This window comes from Podarcis vaucheri (assembly GCF_965113315.1).
Source record: "Podarcis vaucheri genome assembly, chromosome: 6".
Taxonomy (NCBI): Eukaryota; Metazoa; Chordata; class Lepidosauria; order Squamata; family Lacertidae; genus Podarcis; species Podarcis vaucheri.
In genome coordinates, this window is record NC_138764.1 from 84,634,723 (window position 1) to 84,660,290 (window position 25,568).

General features: G+C 45.4%; 1 protein-coding gene and 1 long non-coding RNA gene across 2 annotated transcripts; both read right to left on the reverse strand.

Moving 5' to 3' along the window:
- Positions 1 to 84: 84 nt before the first annotated feature.
- Positions 85 to 11,057, reverse strand: LOC309534368. Its single transcript, XR_014220633.1, has 3 exons — positions 11,043 to 11,057; positions 710 to 883; positions 85 to 224 (listed from the first exon to the last, which is right to left on the reverse strand). It is a non-coding gene; the product is annotated as an uncharacterized lncRNA (long non-coding RNA).
- A 6,898-nt stretch (positions 11,058 to 17,955) lies between these two features.
- KCNK15 (potassium two pore domain channel subfamily K member 15) lies at positions 17,956 to 25,259 on the reverse strand. The gene is given in 3 exon segments (XM_082226302.1): positions 17,956 to 18,956; positions 24,918 to 25,214; positions 25,217 to 25,259. Coding segments are annotated over 3 exon segments (1,233 nt in total). The 5' UTR covers positions 25,245 to 25,259; the 3' UTR covers positions 17,956 to 18,048.
- Between the last annotated feature and the right edge of the window lie 309 nt (positions 25,260 to 25,568).

Consider the following 25,568-nt stretch of genomic DNA (forward strand, 5'->3'; position numbering starts at 1 on the left):
ATGGAGGCCAATGACCTTTCTCCATCCAAGTAGAAAGAGCTGCAGGGCACAAGTCCTAATTATGAAATGACACACACACACACACACACACACACACGACACACTTTTTCGTTTCCCTTTTTCCACAGTCATCCATGCACCCTTGCTTCAGATCAGTGTAAAACCTTGAAATGTTGCAGCATCTTTTTTAAAAATTGGGGAAGATGTTTTTCTTCTTCTTAACGCTATTTTACAAATTGGGGAAAGAAGAGAGAGAGAACTTTTAGAAAATTCTTAAATATTCAAAAGCAAACATCTGACCTAAAAGAAAACAGCAGTTTCAGGGAAACTTTGTGGGTTTTGTAAACTTTCCCCACCCCCTTTAAGGCATGGGGAGGGGTGGGAGGAACTGCAGCTACTACTTTAGAACAAGTTCCACAGTTCTGTATGATGTACAAACGCCGCTGTATTTTTTACACTGTGCCAAATTACCAGCAGTGTCTTCTACTATAGGACTTAGGCCAACAGTACTGCTGATGCATTTTTGTTGGAAGAACAAGAAAACACACTTTGGTTACACCAGTCGGTTCTAACGCAGAGTGCATAGCAAGCCAATTAGCTGGAATGTTGCACAGAGAATGTTGCTGAATGCAAACTGGAAATCTGGCAGAGCTACTTGCTAGCCCATTGTTAGATATGAACATTGCAAAACACACACACCATACCTTACCTCAGCTTTTGCTGTGCTATCCCCCGTTGTGTTTTTTGCTTCCATAACGCTAGTCATGCTTTTGGGATTTATAGTGCATATCTCGTGACATGCCACTTTCCTCTGGAACAGGGATCAGTTTGAGGTAGCAATACTTTCTTCTGCCGTTGCAAATGAAATGACAACATAAAAAGTCTGCACATTAAAAAAAAGAGGTGGGAGTGATCAGAAGATGGAGTTCTGTTCGTCATGCAGGAGATTATTAAACCCTGCGCTTAGAGAAAAAGGAGTGTTGCATTCAGACAACTGTATTAATACCCAAGTGGTATGAAGCAACATGGAAAACTCAGGCACAGAAGGCAGATAAGGACTTATTTAAGGGTGTTTTCACAAGTGACACTAAAAGCGCCTTCCAACCTTTTGCATGGTTTGTGTGCACGTGCGAATGACTGCAATGCACTTTTGAATGAGTGTGAGGAGGAGATTGATGTTGGCATTTGAACTTCCACGTGGCTTTTTGTGTGTATGTGTCGGCCTGCCTGTATATATGTGTGGATGTTCTGAGTGGATGTTCTCTACTCATAATGCTTTGTTGACCCTCCATCCACCATTCTTATTGCCACAAAGCTCTATACATTCCAGGTTCAGCAAGCAAGGGTGTGTCTTCTGCTGTACCATGAGCTCTTATTGATAGTCAACAGAAGTCTTGCTTTTGAACAGAGTTAAATGTGATTCAGCTGGAGGGTTGATACCGGCATGAGTTTCCGAGTCACTTGTGAAACTGACCTGGTCACTGCAGATAGGCTTTGTGGATTGTTTTATAATGAACAAAAAATAAATAAAATAAAAGGTAAATATTTTATGTTCGCCAATAAAAAGATAGCTATAATATATATCTATATATATTCTGCATACAGCTAAGACGACAGCAGATTGTCAACAGAGTCACCTTCAGTAGAGTAGGTTAGTGGTTTACCAGATAGAGCAGTTGCACAAATGAAGCAAAGTGATTTACCTGGTCACAGCGACATCTGGAGGCTTTAGTTTAGAGAGTAATTTTAGGAAGTAGGCCAAGACGCTCTATCTGTATTTAGATCTACCTTTTGTACATTGCTAGGTGTTTTGTTTCTGTTCTCATTTCTAATGAAGATTTAATGATTGCTATCTCAAATCTGTTTTCCTATTAGGATGTCAAGAGCTGATTTTGCTCCACGGTTTCTGGTGCCAAGTCCCATGTTAGCATTTAGGAACCATCTCAAAATGGCTTCCTGGCCTGTTGTTACGTCACAGAGTAATAACAAGGTTTCTACATGGACTACGAACTAAGCATGATTAAAGCATGACTTACTATAGAATGAAACATAGACAGTAATATGTTATAGGTAGTGTTTTTAATGGTTTGGGAAATAACAACCAAATGACTAGAAAAGCAGTAGGCCCAGTAATGAGCTCTGCTAGAAGTAACCTAATATAGATAATAGCATAAGGAAACATTGAGCATATTAAAATCACAGAAGCTCCAGAGTTTCAGATTGATTATCTTAATTTTTTCTATGCCTGCGGTTTCAAGTATAATTCCGTTTCCAAGTCATATTAAAGATTTTCTGTGTATTGGCTGAAGGGAGGTAGTTGCATGCTGGTCAAAATATGTTGTGACTCTCCTTTCCCCCCATTTATTTAAAAACTCGCTTAACTATATTTCAGACTGAATCCTCTTCATATTTGTGTATAGTAGGTACTAGGCAATATTGTACAATATATGTATGGACTAGAATAGATTGGGTTAGATTTAGTGATTGGTAGCCATTGACTCTTTTAATAACCTTGTCGTAAAAAGGACTGTGGAGAAAACAAAACACATTCCAAAGCTGGGAACCGAAGAGCAGTCGTTGATGCTTTATAAATTCAAAGATTTTGCTTATGTTGTTTGAACCTGTAAATCAAATCAGCCCTGTTTTGTATGTATCCTGCAGCACAGCTGTCAATTCTTACCCAAATGTTAATAGGGGAAGTGGGAGCAAAAATGCTGGAAACACAATCTTGGCTTCCTAATCTGTTGTTAACAGCACAACAGACTTAACTCTAAAATGTCTGGAGCTGCCTATCTCTGTTAAGTCAAATGTGAATGGATGTGTGAGTTGGGTTAAACTGAAGGACTCAGAACAGAGAGGTCCATCCCAAAGCTACTTAGAAATAATTTCAATAGGACATAAACGTCAAAATGTTAAAAACATTTTCATGTTGATTCTGTGTGTTTGTACACTACCCTTCAACCAATTGATTCCCAGGATAATTAGCAAGAGAATAAATGGCAATGAAAAACAGTTTAAAAAAGCAATTCTTTTTTAAACCCAGTAACGCCAGCAATTAAAAGCAACAGATTAAAAGTGTTAGAGGCTTGAGAGAATAAAAAAGGGTTTTGCTTAGCAAGCGGATACTTATTTCAAGCTATTTCCTTTCTTCCCTCTTTGGTGCAACCCTTTGGATCCTGGCAAAAAAAAACCTTAGTTACAGCAACTCTGAGCTAGGTACACATGCAATCCAGTTTTCCATTTTTAGCAAGCAAGTCTGCATTACTACGAATGCAAGATTATAAACGATCTACAAAGACTGGATTAGAAGGAACAAAATTTACTTAGCAATCGAAACTAGTCAGGTGGCCCTGAGCGTCCTTTCCCTGCTAGTCTCACCCAGAACTGACCACGCCTTATGACCATTTCTAAATAACATCAGTTCTTATTTATCTATTTTATGCATCCATTTCAAGTATTTATATACCACTTTGCATCATAAAAGATCACGAGGTGGTTTACAAAGAAAAAGCGAAAAAGAATGCGCAAAACAAGAAAAACTAAACACAGTATGAAGAACATCAGAATCCGTAAATAATGCAATGTATGAAACATGAAACTTCATCACATAGAATTCCACGGACTCTATACACTTATTCAATATCCACATCTTCTAACAAACCTGTGCCTCAACCAGAATGCACACATTCACTCACATACTCTGATCAATTACAAATCCCAATAACCCCCTGGGTGGGCTGCACTATGACACTGGCAGACTAATGCCAGGAGACTAAAATCACCTTTCAAAGTCTAAACTAGGGCCCTTGTGGTCTTGTGTGCACCCTCTGGGTACATGCATGCAGCGGCCTTGCTAGATCCTGACCCACAAACGCAAACAGAAATCTAAAACGCAAACCAGCTTTTGGAGCACCTTGCTTTCAGCCCACAACATTGCCAAATACGAAACATTGCCAGCTTAAAGCTGTTCTTCTCATTCTTGTGAGAGCCCTTATTCTTGAGAGCAGCGGTGGGCAAACTCTTCTTCTATCAAGGGCTGCACTCCCTCAGGGGTGACCAATTGGGGACCACATGACTGCAGTGGGCACAGCCAGAGACAATAGTGTTCTGGATTAACTAATCTCGAACAACGGCTGCCCTGTTTCAATTTCACCATGGCTACCTCGAATTAGGATTTCCAATCCTTCGTAGATCTACTCAGAATTAAGGCCCGCTGGTTTTGATAGGTTTTGATACTTATTCCTCTCAAATAAGTATAAAGAGGATTTTTATTTTTTACTGAGGACAACAGACCCATACAGCGACTGGAGGGCCAAGTGAAAGCGACTCTTTTCTAACTTTAATGTGCTTAACGCGCACCAACCACAGAGGCAAGAAAGGGGAAGTGATGAACAGGAAGGAAGGAACTCTGATGAGGTGGAAGAATGAGGCAGCTTCCGAGGGTGTAGGGGCCACAGACTGGCTACAAAAGAGCAAATAAGTTTCACATCAAAATTAAGAGGCAGTTCTTCCGTAGTTGCAGGTGTTCTGCTCCTGTGCACACCTTTTTACTGGGTTGTTGTTGAAAGCTGGCTCAGAAATCCACAAGTGATAAAGAGGTAATTAGTATCACTAGGCTTGGATCAGCTCCTCTTGTGTAAAGTCCAGCCTGGAACCTGTTTTCTTCCACATTAGATTGCATGATACCTGGTTATGCTCCTGAGAGTTCCACTGCCCCTTTAGGGGCACATACCAGAACATCTCCCTTACTCCCCCCCCCCCCCCCCGTTTTTCATGCTGAGTTAGAAGATATTTCTGAAGCCACTCCCATGAAACTTACAGTGAAGCCTTTATAAATAATAATAATATTTTTCATGAAAAAGGCCCCATAGACCTAAGTTTCACTTCATCAGTTTGGATTTGTAAAGCAAGTGTTTGCATTTTGAAAGTTCATCTCTTGCTGCCTTTTAAAAGTTTAAAATAGAATTGTGTCTGCCTGTAACTTTTAATGATTGACTTCTATGGGGAAGTAGAGGAAGAGTTAGTGTGTGTCTGAGAGGTAATCATTACCTCTGTGGCTTGCCTGCTTGTTGTTAAGCTGAGGAGCGAAGGCTCGGCCTCTCTCCATTTTATAGCCTCTTCAAGCACTTTTAATTTTGGTTAAAATGACTGACAACTGCATCATATCCACATCGTGCACTGAAAGCACATGGCTTCCCCCAAAGAACCCTGGGAAATGTAGTTTAGCAAGCATGCTGGGAATTGTAGGTCTGCAAGGAGCCAACTACAGTTCCCAAGGTTCTTTGGAGGAAGTCGTGTGCTTTAAAGGCGCTTTAAATTTATGACATGGATATGACCTTATAAGCAAAGCAGTGACCTCTCAGCCACAATCCTAGGAACACACAAAATACTGGCTCTGAGCTTCATTGCCCTATTCTTTAACCCCCCAAAACAGGAGAACCATTTTATTGCCACAATTGTTTTCAGATGCAAATGTCATATTTTTCTGGGAGTGCTTTATGACCCCCCCGATTCCTAATGTTTATGGTAGAGAGGACAAATCTAGGTTTTCTTAGCTCCTGGAGTGCCCATGAAAGTCCATTTACTAATAATATACAAATAGAATGAAATGTATCTTGCCAATCAAAATACTGAAACAACGTATAAAAAACCGAAACAATATTATACGTCAATGGCCTCCAAGTCACAGCTATTCTTGTTTCACAGGAAGTTCCCAGGTTCGTACAGGAAGTCAGTTTTTAGAGTAAGGAGTTGAATCTCGACTTCCAGTGCCTCTTAAGCACCAGATCATTCTTCCTCTGTATGCAGAGTTATTTTTGAGGATCGGGAATTAAGCAAAACCCAGCCTGCTGTTAGCTCAACCAGTGCTCCCAACTTTGGGGCAAAGGACTTTTGAAGAAAGAAAAATCAATTTGTGAATGCTTCTGTTGTATATAATTATACCTTTTTAATGTTTTTAATACTGGATCCCTTATACATGTACTTTTTTGTTTTTTTAAAGTAGGTCTATAGGCAAAAGAAATATCATAAATTTATGTATACAAAGAAATTATGTAGATGTTGAGGCAGTAAGAATCTCAATGTAAGCATGATTAGTAATAACCATCTTAGACAGCAAGACTTTTTAATGAAGTTTATTTAAGTTAGTTTACTACATGCTATTTAATAATTTTGACACTGGAGGAATATTTTCTTTAAAAACAAAATGTGATACTTTTTTTTCTAACAGATTATATGATTTAAAGTGCAATCTTTCGCATGGTTACTCAAAATAAATCCTTCTGTGTCCAGTGGGACTTATTCCTTTGTAAGCATGTTTTGGATTGCAAACTTAACTTTTTTAAAATTATTTTTTAAAAGTTTTATGTTTGGTTCAACCTGTATTCTTCCTGATCTGGAGTATGTTAGCCATCAGCTACATTGAACTAAATGAACACTGGTTAGTCATGACAACTAGTTAGCCATTGAATTCAATGCAACTTCAACAGAGTTCCCCTTCTCTGGATTCAGGCCTTACTGGTTTAGTGTGAGATGCTACATGTTATCAACTTGTTGTTTTCCCCAAAAAAATGGGGGGGAAAAAGTTTTGTAAATAGCTACCAGGAAATAGTCCTATAGAAATTTCACTTGAATCTCTCATTAAGTTATTATTACTATTAATATTGTGTAAGAATATTTGCAGTTGTTCATTACATCTCTGCTAGAGATCTTAGCCTAAGATCTAAGCCTTTGTTGAAGGAATCGATGTCGTATTTTCAAGATGAAAAAACAAAAACCTTAGCTAGTTTGTCATAATCCTGTATTCTGTAAACAAACAAAAGAAGCCTTTTTATAAAGAGAGTCTACATAGGCTTACAAGCAATAATATATTCCATTTGGTGTGGAGAATGTGATGTGCAGATGGCAGTATATACCATGGATAACAATATGTGGTGACAGACTTAGTTTTTAGGGATGTCAGGTTTGATTAGGCCATATTAATATTGGCCATTTGGTTATTTTTTAAAAGGGAAGTTGGGGTAGGTGCCATACCGTTGGTTCCGTTCTACCTACTTGTGTAAGTCCAATCACTGACCATAAAATATATGTAGTTGACTTTCATGCTACAATTGTCAAAAAGTTTCAATATAAAGCTCACCAAATGTGTCAGATCTCCTTGTTTTCAGATAACTGTTGAGCATTTGTCACAGTTTTTTCAGATACCGCCACTGCCAGTGTTTTGTATTATGAATCTGATGGCAGCTCTGCCCCCTAACGGGCCTGTTTGGCAAAGACACCTCGTTGAAGTTAAAGGGAGGTGGGCTGTATTTTTCTTTTTCTTTCCTGAGCTGCTGTTCCATCCTTTATTACTGTACATGACACCAAAGCAGGGGAATACATGCACCTTTGTCAACGACAAGCACAGATTGATGTGCAAAACAGAATGCCACAGTGCTTGACTGCGCTGTCACATAACGACAAACAGTATTAGGAAATGTGCGTGGAGTTTTCCGCCAAATGGCAGGAGCAGAATCTGCTCTGCATCCGTATTAAATTCAGTCCAGTGGATAAAATAATTAGGCTGCAATCAGTGCTAAAGTTTAGCTCCAGCAGGTGGGAGAGGGAATGAGCAGGCAAGCTCAGATGGAAACTCTCAAACTGTAAAAGCGTTCCTGCTCCCAGGGCTAGTGCTTGGTTTGTAAAAAGGCCCTTCCCCAACACTCCTAAGAAATCTTGCAGAAAATTAATTTCCCTTGTTGATTACAGATCGGGCAACCAGCTACATTTGCAATGCTAAACCTGGAACAGAGGTCAGCAACTGATGCTCATGGGCCCACATCCATTACTGTGCATGGTTCCATCTCTCCCCAGAGGCAGAGGCAGAAGATGAATGTGGATGAACATTCCCCAGTCAGCACAACCAAGCAAAGGCCCATGCTGGTCACCCCAGGGCTGCCATTCCAAGTCTGGCAATGTGTGAGTGAACTGATGGGGGACCTTATTCCTTTCACCTCTTCACATAGCCACAGAACATAATTAAAGTATGGAGCTCGCTATGACAGGATGTGGCATGCGCCTTCCCCTCACATGGCCTTTTCAGACAGGGCCTAAACCAGAGCACATTTGCTTGGTGAAAGGACATGACTATATTCAAGATAAGCTGATCATGCATTCATCTGATGCTGAAGTTCACTGGTGTGTCCGACTTTATGACTGCTTCAACATCCTAATTTGATGGATGCACCTTGGCCAAAAACCCAGTCTACGCAGCACATGTTGACTTGCAGTTACATATTATGAATTGCATTTGCCTGTGTCCTGCTTCCCTTTCCACATGGGCGTTATGTTTTTACACACCAAACGTAGGAAGTTGCCTTATCTCAAGTCACAGCATGGGTCCATTCAGCTCAGTATCACCAGCACAGGTTCTCCAGGGCAGCTCTCCAGGGTTTCAAGCAGTTGTCTCTCCTGGTCCTACCTGGAGATGCTGAGGATCAGACTTAGGACCACCTGCATGGATGAAGATGCTCTACCACATAGTGTGGTCCTTCCCTTAACAGAAAGCCAAAGCCTAGAGCCAAGAGAGGCTTGAAGGCAATTTAAGTCTCGTGTATGGAAATGTTTTTAGTTGTGACTGACTTTCACAGGGACTTAGTGAAGATAATCTTTTGCTGGGTTGTGCCCTCTACCCCTGGGTGTTAAAATAGCGCTACCTGCTACATGTCCTCTCCCTTGCCATGCCAACTCTCGTAACGCATGAAGTTTGCAAGAATTTAACAAAAAGTGAAAACGGGCGGGCAACTAGATAATTATCAACTGCATGTTACCTGGGTCGGTGACCTTTTTGGAATGCACTGCACAGGACAGGATCTCTCGTAAAAGACCCCCAAATCCAAGAGAAGGTCTCATTTCTAACAAACCCCACTGAAATGTTCATAAGGTGCATGAACTTCCCTGTTTGGCATCTTCTGTGGCAGGTTGCTCTGTAACAGTGCTGTACATGTGGCAATGTGTGACTTAGCACATAGTGTCCAGCACACATGAATGTTGGGTGCTGTCTTTTGTCTTTAAGGGAAGATACGGATGCGCTGTTTTCTTTGTCTGTCAGTTTTATCCAGACAATACAAAAAAATGGTTGGGTAATTTGCAACTTAGTGTTAAGCTACTGAAACTGTTGAAAATAAACATTCTTCATTTCTTTTCCTAAGTTGAATCCGAGCCTTTTCATTGAATGCATTAAAAAAAATAAAAAATGACGACGACGATTTATTAAATTTCCGCCCTGCCCTTCACCACAAACAATTTAAAAAATAACAATATTAAAATCAGTTAAAGCAAACTACAGTCACGAGAATGGGGTAGGTCCCAGAAATAGATGTCTTGGGTGTCCAAGGTCAGGGTAAAGCATCTTCAGCCTACAACAAAAACCGGGTAATGAAGGTTCTAGATGCATCTCTGTAGGGGAGGGAATTCCATGGCTTCAGAGGCTGGCAAAGAGAATGCCCCAAACTTCTGAGGACAATGGAAGCATCAAGAGGGACCCCTCTGTTGATCAACTCCACAGAAATTCCATTAAGAAGGAGGGAGTCTTTCAGATAACTGGGGCCTACATCACTTTGGGTTTTAAACACTAATGCGAGCACACCTTGAATTGGACTTTAAATTATAGTGGTATCTTGGTTCTCGAATTTATTCCATTCCAGGAGTCCGTTTGATTCCCGAAACCGTTCGAAAACCAAGGCGCAGCTTCTGATTGGCTGCAGGAGTTTTCTGTTCGTCTTCCAAAAAACACTCACAATCCGGAACACTTACTCCCAGGTTTGCAGCATTCGGGAGCCGATTTGTTCTACAACTAAGCCATTCGATAACCAAAGTACCACTGTATTTTCCAGGGACCTTGAAGTTAGGGCACCACACTAAAGCACATCAAAGAGAAGACGTGCCTTTCTTTTTACTGCTGAGTTGCAACCAGCTGGGATCAGGGTGTCACAGAGTGAGCCAGTCAGTCAATCACGCCATCCAGAGTTGGAGCTAACTCTTTATAAGCAAATACACAATCTTCACAGACCTTGTCGAGTGTCGGGCCTAATGAACACAGTAGTTCCTCCCCTGTAGGTCTTACTCCAGGAAATCAGTTACCAAGACTAAAGGTCTCCCCACTGCCGTCTGTGTCTCCTCCTCCCCTGGGCTTTCCCCAAGCAATCAGAGACTGCATCTGCACATCTATCTATGCTTCTCCCATTTTATGCCTCTTCTGGTCCTGGGAAGAGGGAGGGTATCTGTCCTTTGCTTTCATGGAATAGGCTGTGATCCTAAATAATTAGGCTTGTGTGGAGCCATTTACCATTTTCTAAGCACTCATACTTGTTAAACCACAGAGCCTAGGACTTGCTGATCAGAAGGTCGGCGGTTCGAATCCCCGCGACGGGGTGAGCTCCCATTAATCGGTCCCTGCTCCTGCCAACCTAGCAGTTTGAAAGCACATCAAAGTGCAAGTAGATAAATAGGTACCGCTCCGGCGGGAAGGTAAATGGTGTTTCTGTGCGCTGCTCTGGTTTGCCAGAAGCCACTTAGTCATGCTGGCCACATGGCCCGGAAGCTGTACACCAGCTCCCTTGGCCAAGAAAGCGAGATGAGCGCCACAACCCCAGAGTCAGCCATGACTGGACCTAATGGTCAGGGGTCCCTTTACCTTTACCTTAAGCACTCATACAATTAATATTTTATCATTTTTCTACCCCCCTCACTCTGTAAGGGTCATATTTGGCCCCCCAGGCATGTAAGTCCACCCAACTGAATCTATGATTTTGGGTTCTAATTCATTAGGAAAGTAACAGCATTTGGCTTAATTCCAAATCACCCCAGGATTCATAGGCTTTATCAGAGAACTTGTTGTATTGACCAGTTATTTCAAGGCTAAGTTTTTGCTCAAATTATGCCTCCTGTTAAGCTGGTGGAAAACAAGGGCAATCAAGTAGGTTGGGAGGAGAGAAACAAAGAGGGGACCCCAGAGTATAGAAATGGAATGGCAGAGAACGAGAAGGAGTGCCCACAAGACTTACCCATTGCTCAAAAGTTATTTGTTTTTTAAAGTTTTTTTAATGTAACCAAAGCAGATTATGGAAAAGTCACCATCAGTTCCCCCATCACCAACTTCCAAAAGGAGCATCAGCTTCTGGCAGTTGCTAGGCAACTGGTGCCCTCCGCATAATATCTCCTAGCAACCCAAGGACGGTGACAGCAACAAATAATAAACAAACAGGTGCCTTGACTTGATGGCTTCTCACAATCTCTATGAATGGCAGCCACTCAGTTTGTGAAACAAACGCTCAGCACTCCAGATGTCCCAGTTCATCATTTCCTGCGGGGTCCCTGGCATTACTTTCTGCACAGTTAATTTGCAGCTTTTGTGCTCTGGTGTTCTCTGTGACACAGGCTGATCAGACATGGTGAGCAAATGTAGAAACCAGCCAACAGAAACAGTGAAGGAGCAATCCAGGGCCTGATCCTACTCTCCAAAGTTTCTTTGTAGCTGCACTTTGGTGCTGAGCTTTTGTTTCCCAGGGTGTCTAATAAGTAAGGCTAACACCCAACTGAAGAAATCTGAAGTCCTGGTCTACACCTGTAGCAGCATGAGCAGGAAATGAGATGGCACAGAACTGGTGGTGGACGTATGGATGGATGGCACCACTTCAGGCTGAAGACAGGTGGGTATGGAGATCAACTTTAAACACCTGTAAGAAAGGAACCCACCCTACAATCACCCTACAGCAAGGAAGGCAAGGACCATGCGATTCTTTATGCTCCAGCTTGGTCACCAAGCTCCTCAGTTGGGGCATTTCTGGTGGTTCCCCAAACACCTGAGGTTTGGTCTGATGATTTCAGGTAGCTTCTTTGAACATATATTATTTTTCTTAGCAGACAGCACCAGGGCAATTCTGGGGAGAGGTGATGCAACAACTGCAGAATGTGAAAACACCAAGAGGCAGAATGTGAAAACACCAAGAGAGACACAGCAAAGAGCCAACTTTCACTCTCGACATCCAAAGACCACATCTCATGACACTGGGGCAGGGAAGGTACCCAGTTCCCTTTCCCTTTCTCCACCAGTGAGCCAACCACTGCATCCATCCTGCCTGTGGTTTCTGCATCTGCTGCCTCATGGAATCCCTGAGCAGCAATCAATGTTAATGATCTCTCAGGGATCACAGGACTTTCTTCCTACATGCATGTAGTCCTGAGTCAAATCTGGATGGACAGACTTCGAAAGTGGTGATTTGCAATAAAGATCTGGCTTCTAACGCCACTATTTCATAAACCCTGTTCTGTGATGCATCTGCCCAATGCAGGATACATAGATAGATAGATGATAGATGATAGATGATAGATAGATAGATAGATAGATAGATGATAGATAACATTTATATATTGCTTTTGTTCCACTATGGAACCAAATGGAGAATCACCTTTCCAGGCACTGAGCGGACCCAGATCTCCTTAGCTTCAGTAAATTGGGAGCCTCATGTGTCTTCAAGACCATACCCTGGGATGTAGAGTAAGGCTGGAGGATCCCCGGTTCTCCAGATGTTGTTGGACTCCAACTCCCATCAGCCCTAGCTAGCATAATCAGTGGTCAGGGATAGAGATGTGAAGGCCTGGGGGGGAACCATTGGGTTTCTCCCCACCACATCTGCCACCAGTTTTTCTACTTTTTTCCAATTTTTCAGATACAAATAGGCAGGAAAAAGAAAATTGGAGAAAAACTGTTTCTTCCCCCTTTCCTCCAGATGTTTCCAGGTTTTCCCCCAAGCTTCACATCTCTAGTCATGAATGATGGGGGCTAGAGTCTAGCATTTAGAGAGCTTCAAGTTTCCCACCCCTAAATGTAGGGGTGATCAAACTTTCCAGATATCACCTGTGTGCCAAGAGGCAGGTAGTTGTTCCTGGGGCTGCACCGCATGTGAGTCCAAAGGTATGGAGAACATTGGCGCTAGAATGCCAGTCCCCTGGGGCACTCATTACCATGTTCCCTCAAGGAACGAACCAAGGTCTGCAAGTGATTAGAGCTAAATCTCGAAGGGCTCACAAACTATACTTTGGAAGGCTTGTTAAGGTAGCCACCCTTGTTTCTCCCTTGGACTCTGCTGCTTTTTATCATAGGAACAAGTGTACAAGAAGCATACAGGGAGCCCTTTTCCAAACTCACAAGAACATTCTCAGCACCCCATTTTGGGACCTTTGCATGCCTCATTTCTGATACATTTGGGAATTTCTCCTATCATAAGGTAAACGTGAGGGACCCCTGACCATTAGGTCCAGTCGTGGTCGACTCTGGGGTTACGGCGCTCATCTCGCTTTATTGGCCAAGGGAGCCGGCGTACAGCTTCCGGGTCATGTGGCCAGGGTGACTAAGCAGCTTCTGACGAAACCAGAGCAGCGCACGGAAGCACCGTTTACCTTCCCGCCGGAGCGGCATCTATTTATCTACTTGCACTTTGATGTGCTTTAGAACTGCTAGGTTGGCAGGAGCTGGGACCGAGCAATGGGAGCTCACCCCGTCGTGGGGATTCGAACCCCCAACCTTCTGATTGGCAATTCCTAGGCTCTGTGGTTTGACCTACAGCGCCACCCGTGTCCTTCAATATGTCATAGTCCCAGGTTTTTGCGCATATGACTCCAGCTTACGTGAGCTTCGATCTGCATTGTATTGTGGTCTTCAAATTCTATCCTGCATTAAAACAAGAGAATTGTTCGTTGATTTACTCAAAGCATCATCTAGTCCAACCCCCTTGCAATGCCTGGAATCCTTTGCCCAGCATGGAGCTTGAACCCACAACCCCGAGGTAAAGAGACTGTGGGTTCATTTTGCCTTATGCTCAGGACATGCAGTTTCTTCCTCTGGGTCCAGATAAAACTCAACCGGGTGATCAATTGGGCAAGCATGAACCCCAGAGTGTCATTGCTGAATGGCGCAGTTCTCTGTGTTGACCACCAGATGGCACTCATTTGTGCCAAATGAGGACATTTTCCAAGCCTTGAATATGTCACCTATTTTCTATCCTTAGCAAAGAAAACAAGGGTGTCGTCGCCCTTCACTTGCCATGCTGTAGTGCATATTTTTGCATGCACAGTTCTCCTGCAATATACACACAGAGGAGATTGTTTCTATTCCTGGCAACACATCTCACACTTTCAAAATGCGACTGAAGAGATGCGGCGTAAAGGAAACTCAGATATACAGTACATAGAAACTCAGATATATAAGCTAGGTGCCAAATGGCTCCTTAAACCAAGGAGTTGCCAAAACAAAATGCCTAGTTGCTATTTTGGGGGACAAGACAGCTCTGAAGTCTTATTTTTCAAAGGATGGACTGACAGTGATCGATTCTTTGTTAAACATCTGGCAAGTTCAGATGACAACCTTGAACTAAGTTAAGAACTTTGAGATTTTAAAGAAAAGTCACTTGATCCACATATATATTGGCCTATTCCTACCTTTTTTCTTAATGGTGACAACTGTGAGCAGGCCAGTGGCGTGGGGTAGACAAGCTGCAACAATTAACTGTATCCTTTGAAGGTGACCCAGAAACTACAACTAATTCAGAATGCGGCAGCTAGACTGGTGACTGGGAGCGGCCGCCGAGACCATATAACACTGGTCTTGAAAGACCTACACTGGCTCCCAGTACGTTTCCGAGCACAATTCAAAGTGTTGCTGCTGACCTTGAAAGCCCTAAACGGCCTCGGTCCAGTATACCTGAAGGAGCGTCTCCACCCCCATCATTCTGCCCAGACACTGAGGTCCAGCGCCGAGGGCCTTCTGGCGGTTCCTCATTGCGAGAAGTGAGGCTACAGGGAACCAGACAGAGGGCCTTCTCGGTAGTGGCGCCCGCCCTGTGGAACGCCCTCCCACCAGATGTCAAAGAGAAAAATAACTACCAAACTTTTAGAACACATCTAAAGGCAGCCCTGTTTAGGGAAGCTTTTAATAGGTTATTGTATTTTAGTGTTTTGTTGGAAGCCGCCCAGAGTGGCTGGGGAAACCCAGCCAGATGGGCGGGGTATAAATAATAAATTTTTTATTATTATTATTATTATTATTATTATTATTATTATTATTATTATTATTATTACTACTACTACTACTACTACTACTACTACGCTGTTCACTGCTCCTGCTCAGGCTGCTCAGAAAAAAAGCATTTTGCTACCTGAAATTCATTCCGATTGTGCAGATAAAATATCATGGATAGAATTCTACAGGATGCAGTATTAGCGTGTGAAAACAGCCCAAATCCAAGCATAGCCCCAGGTGCTGGAGATGTCAGGCGCCATCTTGGCACACAGGCATCTTCACTTGGTCACAGTTTCGAACACTGGTTAATTAGCAAGCAAGATGTTGCACTCATCGGCTGATGCAGACTGCCTGCCACAGCCTTTTCTAACTTGACGCCCTCCAGACGTCTTGGGAGTGGTAGTTCAAAATATCTGGGAGGTCACCAGGTTGGGACAGGCTGATCTACAAAACACAAGGGCGGGGAGCTGGGGCCCTGTGAACCTATGCATGTTGCAGCACGTGACACAAGAGTCGAGTTGATTTTCACTGCTATCGGGAGCAGAAAGCCTGGCACACTTTTGCAAGGAGCACACACACCAAGCCCAGGGGAGGAAAAGGCTTCTATGGTGGCTTCTCAGAAGCTGAAGAAATGAAAGGAGCTGGGGAAAGCAAGCTCAGGGACTGAAGTCAAGTAGCAGCTGGTGGCTCTTCCACAGCCACTTCTGCCTATTTTAAAGGGCTGGAACTGTCCCCATGAGAGTGGGAATGTCTGGGGGGTGGGGGGAGGTAATTGGAGGGAAGGCACTGTCAGCACATGCATGTGTTATGCAGCCAGAGTGACAGGCAGCTGCTAGAACATTATTTGCCAGGCTCATCAACACCTTTAATTGGATCACTTCTGCTCATGAAAGTTGGCTCACTAAACTGGTATCACATTACCAGCTTCCGGTGGCTTAAAAAAACCTACAGTCTTTTTATAGAGCTTCTTTCTTCCCACACACAGGCTAAATGCTGCCTTCTGCCCCAATACACTTTTAAAACTGGCACGGTGACATTGCACAAGGAGCAGAATATTTTCGTGTGTTGCCATTATGGATTAAAATCAGTGGTGGAAAGCCAAGGATGGGGAAACTGTGGCCCTCTGGTTGTTGATAAAGGTAAAGGGACCCCTGACCATTAGGTCCAGTTGTGACCGACTCGGGTTGCAGCGCTCATCTCGCTCTATAGGCCGAGAGACCTGGCGTACTGCTTCTGGGTCATGTGGCCAGCATGACTAAGCCGCTTCTGGCAAACCAGAGCAGCACATGGAAATACCATTTACCTTCCCGCCGGAGTGGTACCTATTTATCTACTTGCACTTTGATGTGCTTTCGAACTGCTAGGTTGGCAAAAGCAGGGACCGAGAAATGGGAGCCCACCCCATCGCGGGGATTCGAACCACGGACCTTCTGATCGGCAAGTCCTAGGCTCTACGGTTTAACCCACAGTGCCACCTGCATCCCCTGGTTGTTGATACCCCTGGCTAATGGCCACAGTGGATGGAGCCAATACTAATCCAACACAACAGCCATCACATAAACACACCCAAAGGTAATAGCATGCTGCACAGTTGTAAACAGGTTGAGCGATGAGCCAACTGTGGATCTTCAGACTCGCCCCTCTGGCCAGATGTACAGCCTTCCTCTGGAAAGCAAGGAGGCCTCCCAGTTTCGAGAAAATCAGGCTGTGCAGAATGCTGATTGGCTGGGCATTGTGACAGTCACAAAGCCACCTCCCCTTCTCCCCTCTTATCTGGCTGCGCAGAGTGCTGTTTGGCTGGCCCTTGTAGCAAATACAAAGTCGAAGCACTTCCTCCAAAATCTAGTGTTCATTCCTTTTTAATAAAATAAAATAAAATAAAATAAAAGCCTGCCTAAAGTCCCCACCCCCTCAAAACATAGCTTCAGGAATAGGTTTATGTGTCATTAGAAGAACAAAGATGTGGGGAGCGGGCGGGAAGCAGAGCAAAAAAAACAACAAAAAGGCACTCAATCCTGTAGGGCGGTGGTTTTTCAACCAGTGTGCCATGGCACCCTGGGGTGCTTTAAAGGATAGTCCAGGGTGTTATGGGCAACACTGGCCTCTGTCCCCCTTTCCCTCCTCTGATGCCCTCTTGCATCTCTGCCTCCCCAAGGCTTGCACAGCTGTTTGTTGCAGCAGCCCTGGCTACAAGCTCCCCAGGTGAATGGTGTCTCTGGGGCTGGCCAGGGAGTGATTCTCGGGCCCCTGTGGGGCAGTGTGAGGAGGCACCTCTCTTTGGTGTGGGGGGAGCAGCTCAGAGATCAGGGGCAACGGCAGGTGCTGCATGGAGGACTCACAAGGAGAGGGGAGAAGAGAGGAGGCTGAGGCAACCCTCCACAAGGTGAGGGGCTGCTGGCTCTCCAGGCAAGGGGTGACATAACTGGACTCCTGAGCCCCACAGGGGTGCCGCAGAAAGAATGTAGTGGGTCAAGGGAGTTGTGGATCCAAAAAGGTTGAAAATCTCTGCTGTGGGAGGTACATCTGTACACTCCTACAGTTGGGGGTAAAGCCAGGACAAACCTAGAATGCAGGCTGCAATGATGCAATTGAGCATTATCTATGTATTTTCCCCTGAGGCAATAATTAGGGCTTTCTGCAGATGGCTTGACAACTTTGATGCACTGTGGGGTTCTATTATTTAAGTCCCCTAAAACACTTAGCTTCTCCTGCAATTGTTGTGACATACTCTGTTGCTGGGAAAAGCTATTTTCCACTACTCGTATTTTATAAAAGCAGTGCTCAGGCAAGTGCATTGTGGAGCTGGCAGCACCGCAGGTTGGTAGCCATTTTGGGATGTGCCTGCAAAGGAAAAAGAAGAATAAAGGAGATGAAAGAAAGGCAACCAGAACAACCCGGCGTCTCAGTTAATAATTTATCATCAAAAGAAGTTCAGGAGCAGAACACAGCTCAGAGTAATAAAAGAAAAAGTCCAAAAAGAGCATGCACGTTTATCAGATAGACTTCCTCCGCAGCTGGGAGTGCTCCCGGCAGCTGGGGCTATTGGACGACAGAGTGCTCCGGGGGGAAGACAAGCCAGTGTGGTCCTTACCACCCAGGGAGACTTCCATGATTTTGTAAGAAATGGAATTGTAATATACAAGGTTGGTGTGGCAGTTGAAGGCCTCTGGTTGGGAAGGAACTGGGCTCCTGCTTAGCCGCGGCCGGTAGCACAGGCAGTTGCAGAAGGAAGGGACTCTCGTGGTGGAGCCTGAGGACTTGCCCCTCTGCCTCCCGGCCTCTTCTTGCATCAACGGCAGGAGGTTCATCTGACTCGTCCCGTCTTCGATGGGGAGCAGGAGGTCGTTCCTGCCCCGGTTCTCCTCCCGGCTGATGTAATTCCTGGCCCTCCTCAGAGACGCCCTTTCCTCTTCGTCCCGCCGCTCGTCTTCCGAGTTCATAATCAAAAACCGAAAGACGACCAAGTTGAGGAAAGCCCCGATCACCGTCAAGCCCACCAGGATGTACATGAAGCTGAAGGCGACGTAAGGGGGCTTCTTCTGCAAAGCTTCGTGCTTCTGCAGGGCCACAAAGTCTCCGAACCCAATGGTGGTCAAGGTTATGAAGCAGTAATAAAAGGCGTGGAAGAAAGTCCAGCCTTCAAAATAGGAGAAGGCAGCTGCTCCAATGCCCAGTGTCCCCATGCAGGACAGGAAGCCCACCACGACCATGTTCTTCATGGAGACAGTTGGCTGCCTCATTCCCAGGCACCTCTTTATTTTCTTCAGCACCATTCGGACCAGGATGTTCATGCGCTCGCCAAGGCTTTGGAACATCACCAGGGTGAGGGGAATGCCGAGGATCGCATAGAACATGCAGAAAACTTTGCCAGCATCCGTTCCAGGCGCAGCATGTCCGTAACCTGTGGCAAAAGAAGAGAAAACGTAAGCATTTCTCTAGATTACGTATTAATGAATGGAGAACCATGTCAACACAATCCTTTGTCACAGAATTATTCCCACACCCCCCAAAAATTGTTTTATTTAGTCCACTCCTCCAAGGAGCTCAGGATGAAACACAGAAGCCCATTTTTTATCTCACAACACCCTGAGAGACAGTGAGTGGCCCAAGCATACCCAGAAAGTTTCCTGGATGAATAAGGGGACCTGAACCCAGGTCTCATGAATCCAGTTCTGTATCTCTCCTCTGATTTTGGGGGGCATCATTGTTGCTACAGGTCATTTTTCATTGGTACTGCAATTCTAATCCATTTTAATTTGTATGTTGCCCAGAGAACTCAGGTTATCAGCGGACCCAAAATATGAAATACCGTATTTTTTGCTCTATAAGACTCACTTTTTCCCTCCTAAAAAGTAAGGGGAAATGTGTGCGTCTTATGGAGTGAATGCAGGCTGCGCAGCTATCACAGAAGCCAGAACAGCAAGAGGAATTGCTGCTTTCACTGCACAGCGATCCCTCTTGCTGTTCTGGCTTCTGAGATTCAGAATATTTTTTTTCTTGTTTTCCTACTCCAAAAACTAGGTGTGTCTTGTGGTCTGGTGCGTCTTATAGAGCGAAAAATATGGTAAGTAAATATTTGCTTTGATTGCATTACAGAGGTTCTCAAGCACATGTCCAAATTATCAGTCTGATGACCCCACATGTCCTAATTTTCAGCAGTTTTTCATATCACCCACTAGAGTCGCTTCTAATTTAATCACGTGTAAGCTTCACTCGGGGTACTTCAGTTAGTATTGCCTTTGATGTGCATCATCATTGAATGAAACAACTGCTCCAGGAGATAAGGTGAGCCATAGGGAAACCTGAGACTGCAGAAGGGGGAAATGTTAATGTTTGTCCATCGTCAATAGCAGCTTCCTGGGTCCCCTTTTCAAAACAGTGAGATAAACAAGGAGAGAGGACCACACCAAGGTGGCTGCAATAAGCCCAACAGCACTACAATTCCTCATGGCAGTAGTTCAGCTGCACAAGCCTAATGGAAGCTGGTAACCTCAGCGATACACAGAGGTAAAAGTACCGGTAATTGGATGGACCATTACACTACAACCTGCTGTAACTGTTGTGGACAGAAGAGCCATCAAAAGCCATATTCTAGTCCCAGCAGATATAAATTCTACCATTTAAGCCTGTTTACACTCCACGAGATTAGCCCATCGGACCAAACAGCCTCCAAGTAAGAGATCAAAAGCCTGACTCATTAAAGAGCAATCATCTTATGTTGTTGCCATTTTGCTGAGTTATGCGATGGAAGATGTTTAATAGTAATTGACCGTTTCTTTTATTCTGAAGATTTTTGATGCAATTTTCATTGAGCTTCCAACAGATTGTTTTAGATCTCATAAACTTGCCTTGGACACTCTTCAGTGGAAATACAGATGACAGACTTTAAAAATAAATAAGGTTTAAATCATCCCTGGAAAGTCTATGACACATTGTAGCATATTTCAGTATATGAAAATATTTCTGATCCTGTATTATGATTCCTTCTGCCCTCGTAGCTTCTAACAATTCATTAAAAGCTATAATAAGAAAACAGCAAAAAGGAGTACTGTAGAACAAACAGGTCTCTCCCTCTCAAATAATGTGAAAGAGCCATATTTTTGCTGCTCAACAAAAGACAAGCAGGGACAAGGCCAGGCGGGCCTCTTTAGAGGGAGAAAGAATCCCACAAACAAGGATCAAATGTTGTGTATCTGCTTGCCGTTCCTCATGCAGCCATCTCATACCTTTCTAATGTAGGCACCTGCCAAACTTCAGATGATGGAGGGTAACAGAGCTCCACCTCTTGATGTTGACCTTAATTCCCGCATACGTTAGCAAACCATACACCTATGTAGGGGAAATGCTGTCCATAACATAGCTGTCAAATATTTGATGCTAGACAAAGGCTAAGTCCAGGAAATGCTTTAAAGCAGCCTTTCCCTACCCTGGTGCGCTCCAGTTCTCTTGGATGACAATTCCCATCTACTGCAGCTAGCATAGCCAATGGTCACGGATGACAGCAGTTTTAGTGCAAAATATTTGGGGTAGCCTAGTCTAGAAGAATGAGGGGCCTCTGCAAGCCCCTCTAACTATCAGCCTTACCCATATCGTTGGGTTACACTCCCATCAGCCCCAGTCAGCATAATCAATGGTCAGGAATGATGGGAGTTGTAGTGGGAGGGCCACACATCAGCCACACCTGCTGTAGACTATCTGGATGGAAGCCCACCTAGAAACCACATGCAAGTTGTTTTGGGTTCAGAGGATGGGTGTGGAATAGGTGTAATAATAGGGGTGGTGCACTTGGCTCCACATAGTATCCCTCCTGCATCTGTTGCCATGGTGACCTAGTAGTCACCAGGAAGTTTGTCTGGAAGAAGACAAGCCATGAAACCAGGTTCAGATGACAAAGCCAAAGCATGGCTTTGCTCACAGCGGTGCAGGAGACCACACTTTCAAACGATGCTGTAGTTTGGCTTAGCATTATGTGCAAACCAGTTCACTGGGCCAATGTTTTCATTGAGCTGTCCACCATGGCCCCTCTGTTAAGTCTCACCACCAACACAGACCTCAGTTATGTCTTTACAATATTTATTAATTGCCTTCTGCTGCTCATTAGAGGACCCCCCCCCAAGCCAATATACAGTCACTAAAAATATGCACATTTGGAATTTGGGGCCCAGTGTGTATTGCTTTACACTTACATTAAACATCGCCTGCCATTTTGTTGCCCGCTCACCCAAGTTCAGAAAGATCCTTTTGGAATGCTTGTAGTTTTTCCCCACCACTACCCTGTCATCTGCAAACTTGGCCACTTCACTGTTAACCCCCAACTTAAGACCACTTAGGATTATAAAAAAACAAACAAACAAACCCTGGTCCCAATAGAGATCCTTGGAGGACCCCAATTCTTACAGCCCTCAATTAATGGACCTGTCCATTTATTCCTACTCTCTTCTTCCCTTTTTTAAAAGCCAGTTAAAAGGTAAATGGACCCCTGACCATTAGGTCCAGTCATGACCAACTCTGGGCTTGCACACTCATCTCGCTCTATAGGCCGAGGGAGCCAGCGTTTGTCCGCAGACAGCTTCCGGGTCATGTGGCCAGCATGACTAAGCCACTTCTGGCGAGCCAGAGTAGCACACAGAAATGCCGTTTACCTTCCCGCTGGAGCGGTACCTATTTATCTACTTGCACTTTGACATGCTTTCGAACTGCTAGGTTGGCAGGAGCAGGGACCGAACAACAGGAGCTCACCCCATCACGGGGATTCGAACCGCCGACCTTCTGATCGGCAAGCCCTAGGCCCTGTGGTTTAACCCACAGCACCAACCGCGTCCCTTTCATTAAGTCGGTTACCAATCCATAAAAGGCCCCATCCTCTTATCCCATGACAACAACATTTACTCAGGAGCCACTCCCCCTTGCCTCATGGCAGCGACACCTCTGGGTGCCAGTTTCCTACAGCAGAGACAGTCAGCAAGAGGACAAAAGGCTGCATGCTCATCATGCACAGCCGATGGGAGTGACATACACGCCACAGCAATATGACGACAGCATGGCATGCCCATTTATTATGCCAGACATCTGCAGGTCCAAAGCCAGCAGGACACTCTCCTGTTCCTTCTGGTTTACCTCGCCCCTTGTGGGAAAGTGCCATCATTGATGCTAACTGTACTTTGCAAAGAACAGGCAGTTCAAGATGAACATGCTGCATACAGACAACGTAGACAGTATTTATATATTTGCAGCAAATGGAGCAATTGCTTTTATAATGGGATGAGAGGGGAGCTGCTGTTGTCCTTTCTTATTGCAATGTCTAAAAGGTTATTCCTCTACTGAGGATCAATAAAGAACTTCATAGTTGCTCATTAAAATGAGTATTCAGGACACTAGCTCCCCAGACAGTGAATGGCATGATTGTCAGTGACCCAAAAATGCCACAGAAAGAACAGGGACAGGTCTGCCTGCTGAGTTGTTTGCTCCCTGCAGTAAGCACCCATAGGTGCTTGTTATCCATCTTCATGCCCTTAACTCTTCACCGGCTATGTTCCACCTGCACTGTCAGAGGCATTGTGCCTCTGAATACTAGTTGCAAGAATCGCAGGTAAGAAGAGTGCTGGTGTGCTCATGTCCATCTTTGTAGGCTTCCCACAGATATCTAGTTGGCCACTGTGTGGACAGGAAGCTGGAGTACACGGCCCATGGGCCTGACCCAGCAGGGATTGTCTGGAGTTCTTACATACTGACACCACATAATGCAGAGAGGCGAGGAACCTGCACCCCTATAGATGCCGGACTCCCATTGGGCCAGCAGTCAGAGATTACGAGAGTTAGGTGTCGGTGCAGAAATTATAGGTGGTGCAGTGGAAAATGCAACAAAAGTGAGCATGAGAAGATCTTGCTTGCTTTTAATGTGGCTTTGGAACTGGCAAACCCTGTGGACACTTGGTTTTATATGGTGGCAATTTATGCTCATCTCTCAAGAAGCAAAAGTGTCCTCAAATTCACTTGATCATTATGTAGTGGTATTGATGTGCTTGAAGAGGGCTGGATACCTGCTGAATGGGCAGTGCTGGGTCTGAAGCTTGGCTGAGAAATCATGTACAGTGGTACCTCGGGTTAAGAACTTAATTCGTTCTGGAGGTCCGTTCTTAACCTGAAACTGTTCTTCACCTGAGACACCACTTTAGCTAATGGGGCCTCCTGCTGCTGCTGCGCTACCGCCACACGATTTCTGTTCTCATCCTGAAGCAAAGTTCTTAACCCGAGGTACTATTTCTGGGTTAGTGGAGTTTGTAACCTGAAGCATCTGTAACCCAAGGTACCACTGTATTTTGCCACGAAAACTCTGCCCCCAATTTCAGGTGAGAGAAAGCTAGCTGTGGCTACACTGTACTGGAGACAAAGCACTCAGTACATATGTACTTGCAGGTGCCCTTCACTGTAGTTGCTCCACGTTTTCTAGGGCTGAAGCCAAGGTTGAAAGTTGACCCTGCTGATGCCCAGCCCATGTGGACTGAAGATAGCTCACGGTCTCCTGGAGGACCCACTGATCAATTTCTGCCAGAACATCTAAAGCATGTTGGAAGTTGGCTTCTTGCTAAGAACGATAGACTAGATGGAACTTGAGCTGGTCCAGCAAGGAACATCTTATATTCTTAAAACGAGAGTGTTCTACTCATGAGGTCTTTCAACATGTTTGGAAATGACATCAAGCCAGATGCGTGGAGAGGGTGCAAGATGGCACACATACACTGCTGCCATTCCTAATCTCCTGGGCATTCAAGGGCTCTCTCAGTCTACACATGCACAACCTGAGCACATGAAGGCTGCCCCTCCCTACTGCATGGACCTTATGAAATGTAGGTTGCAGATCACACTATGGCAAAATGCATACAACCTGCATTGGTTCACACACAGAGCCAATGAAGGGATGGAAGTTCAGAATCAACTTCCCTTCTGCACATTTCAGCCCAGCATGGTTAACTCTGGTGTAAAAATGGCTATGTTGACTAGGTTGATACAGGTTAAGTCTTTCCTGATTGCAGAGACGAACCCCTGCATTGTACATTTAACACACATCAGTGGACCGCGATGGGGATCTGGGGAGGTGAAGAAAGGGGTCAAATTGAGCAAGGCGGAAACAAGCCCACACCGACTCCTGGTCCAGGAGTGGGAAACCTGTGGCCTTCCAGATGTTGCTGGACTGGACTCCAACTCCCATCGTCCCTGGCCATTGACCATACTGGATGGGGTTGATGGGAGTTGGAGTCTAAAGACTTCCACAGGCTCTCCTGTCCCTGCCCTGGAGAGTGACAGAAGATAGCTCGGCGCACCCAGCGATGGGTTGCTTTGGGGATCGCCGCCGCGCACTCACCAATGGTGGTGATGACCGTGATGGCGAAATAGAAGGAGCCGGCGAACCTCCACTGCGTGCCTGCTCGGTGCGGCTCGGCCCGCAGCGCCAGGCGCTCGAACTCGCGGTAGTCCTCGGCGGTGAAGCGGTACTTCCTCCGCAGGCCGCTGCGCTTCTGCTCCAGGAGGCGCTTGTGGCCGATCTCGGCCTCCGACTCGAGCGCATCGAAGACCGCGGCGCCCACCAGCAGGTAGGAGAAGACGCACACGATCAGCGACAGCGTGCGCAGGTTCTGCCGCTTCATGGCGAGGCCGGCCAGCGGGCGCCGCTGCCCCGGGCACAGCGCATCAGCCGCGGGGGCGCCGCCGCCGCATGGCACCGCCGCGCGGGGAGCTGCCGGCCTCGGCGGACGACGGCCTCCTCGGAGCCCGGGGCATTCGCGGCGCAGCCTCTCCCCGGAGCCCGACCACCCCGGCTCCCGCTCACATCGAGGGTCGCTTCTCGTCGCGCAAGCGGAGGCTACTGGGAGCGCCCCCCACTCCGGAGCCCAGGTTCCCGCGAGGCACCGGAGGCGGCTCTGCTCGTCCTCAGCGCCTCGGTGCAGCTGCCTCCTTGCGCCGATCGCAGCCACGCAGCTCCGGGGGCGAGGAAGAGGAGCCGGCGCTGCTCCCG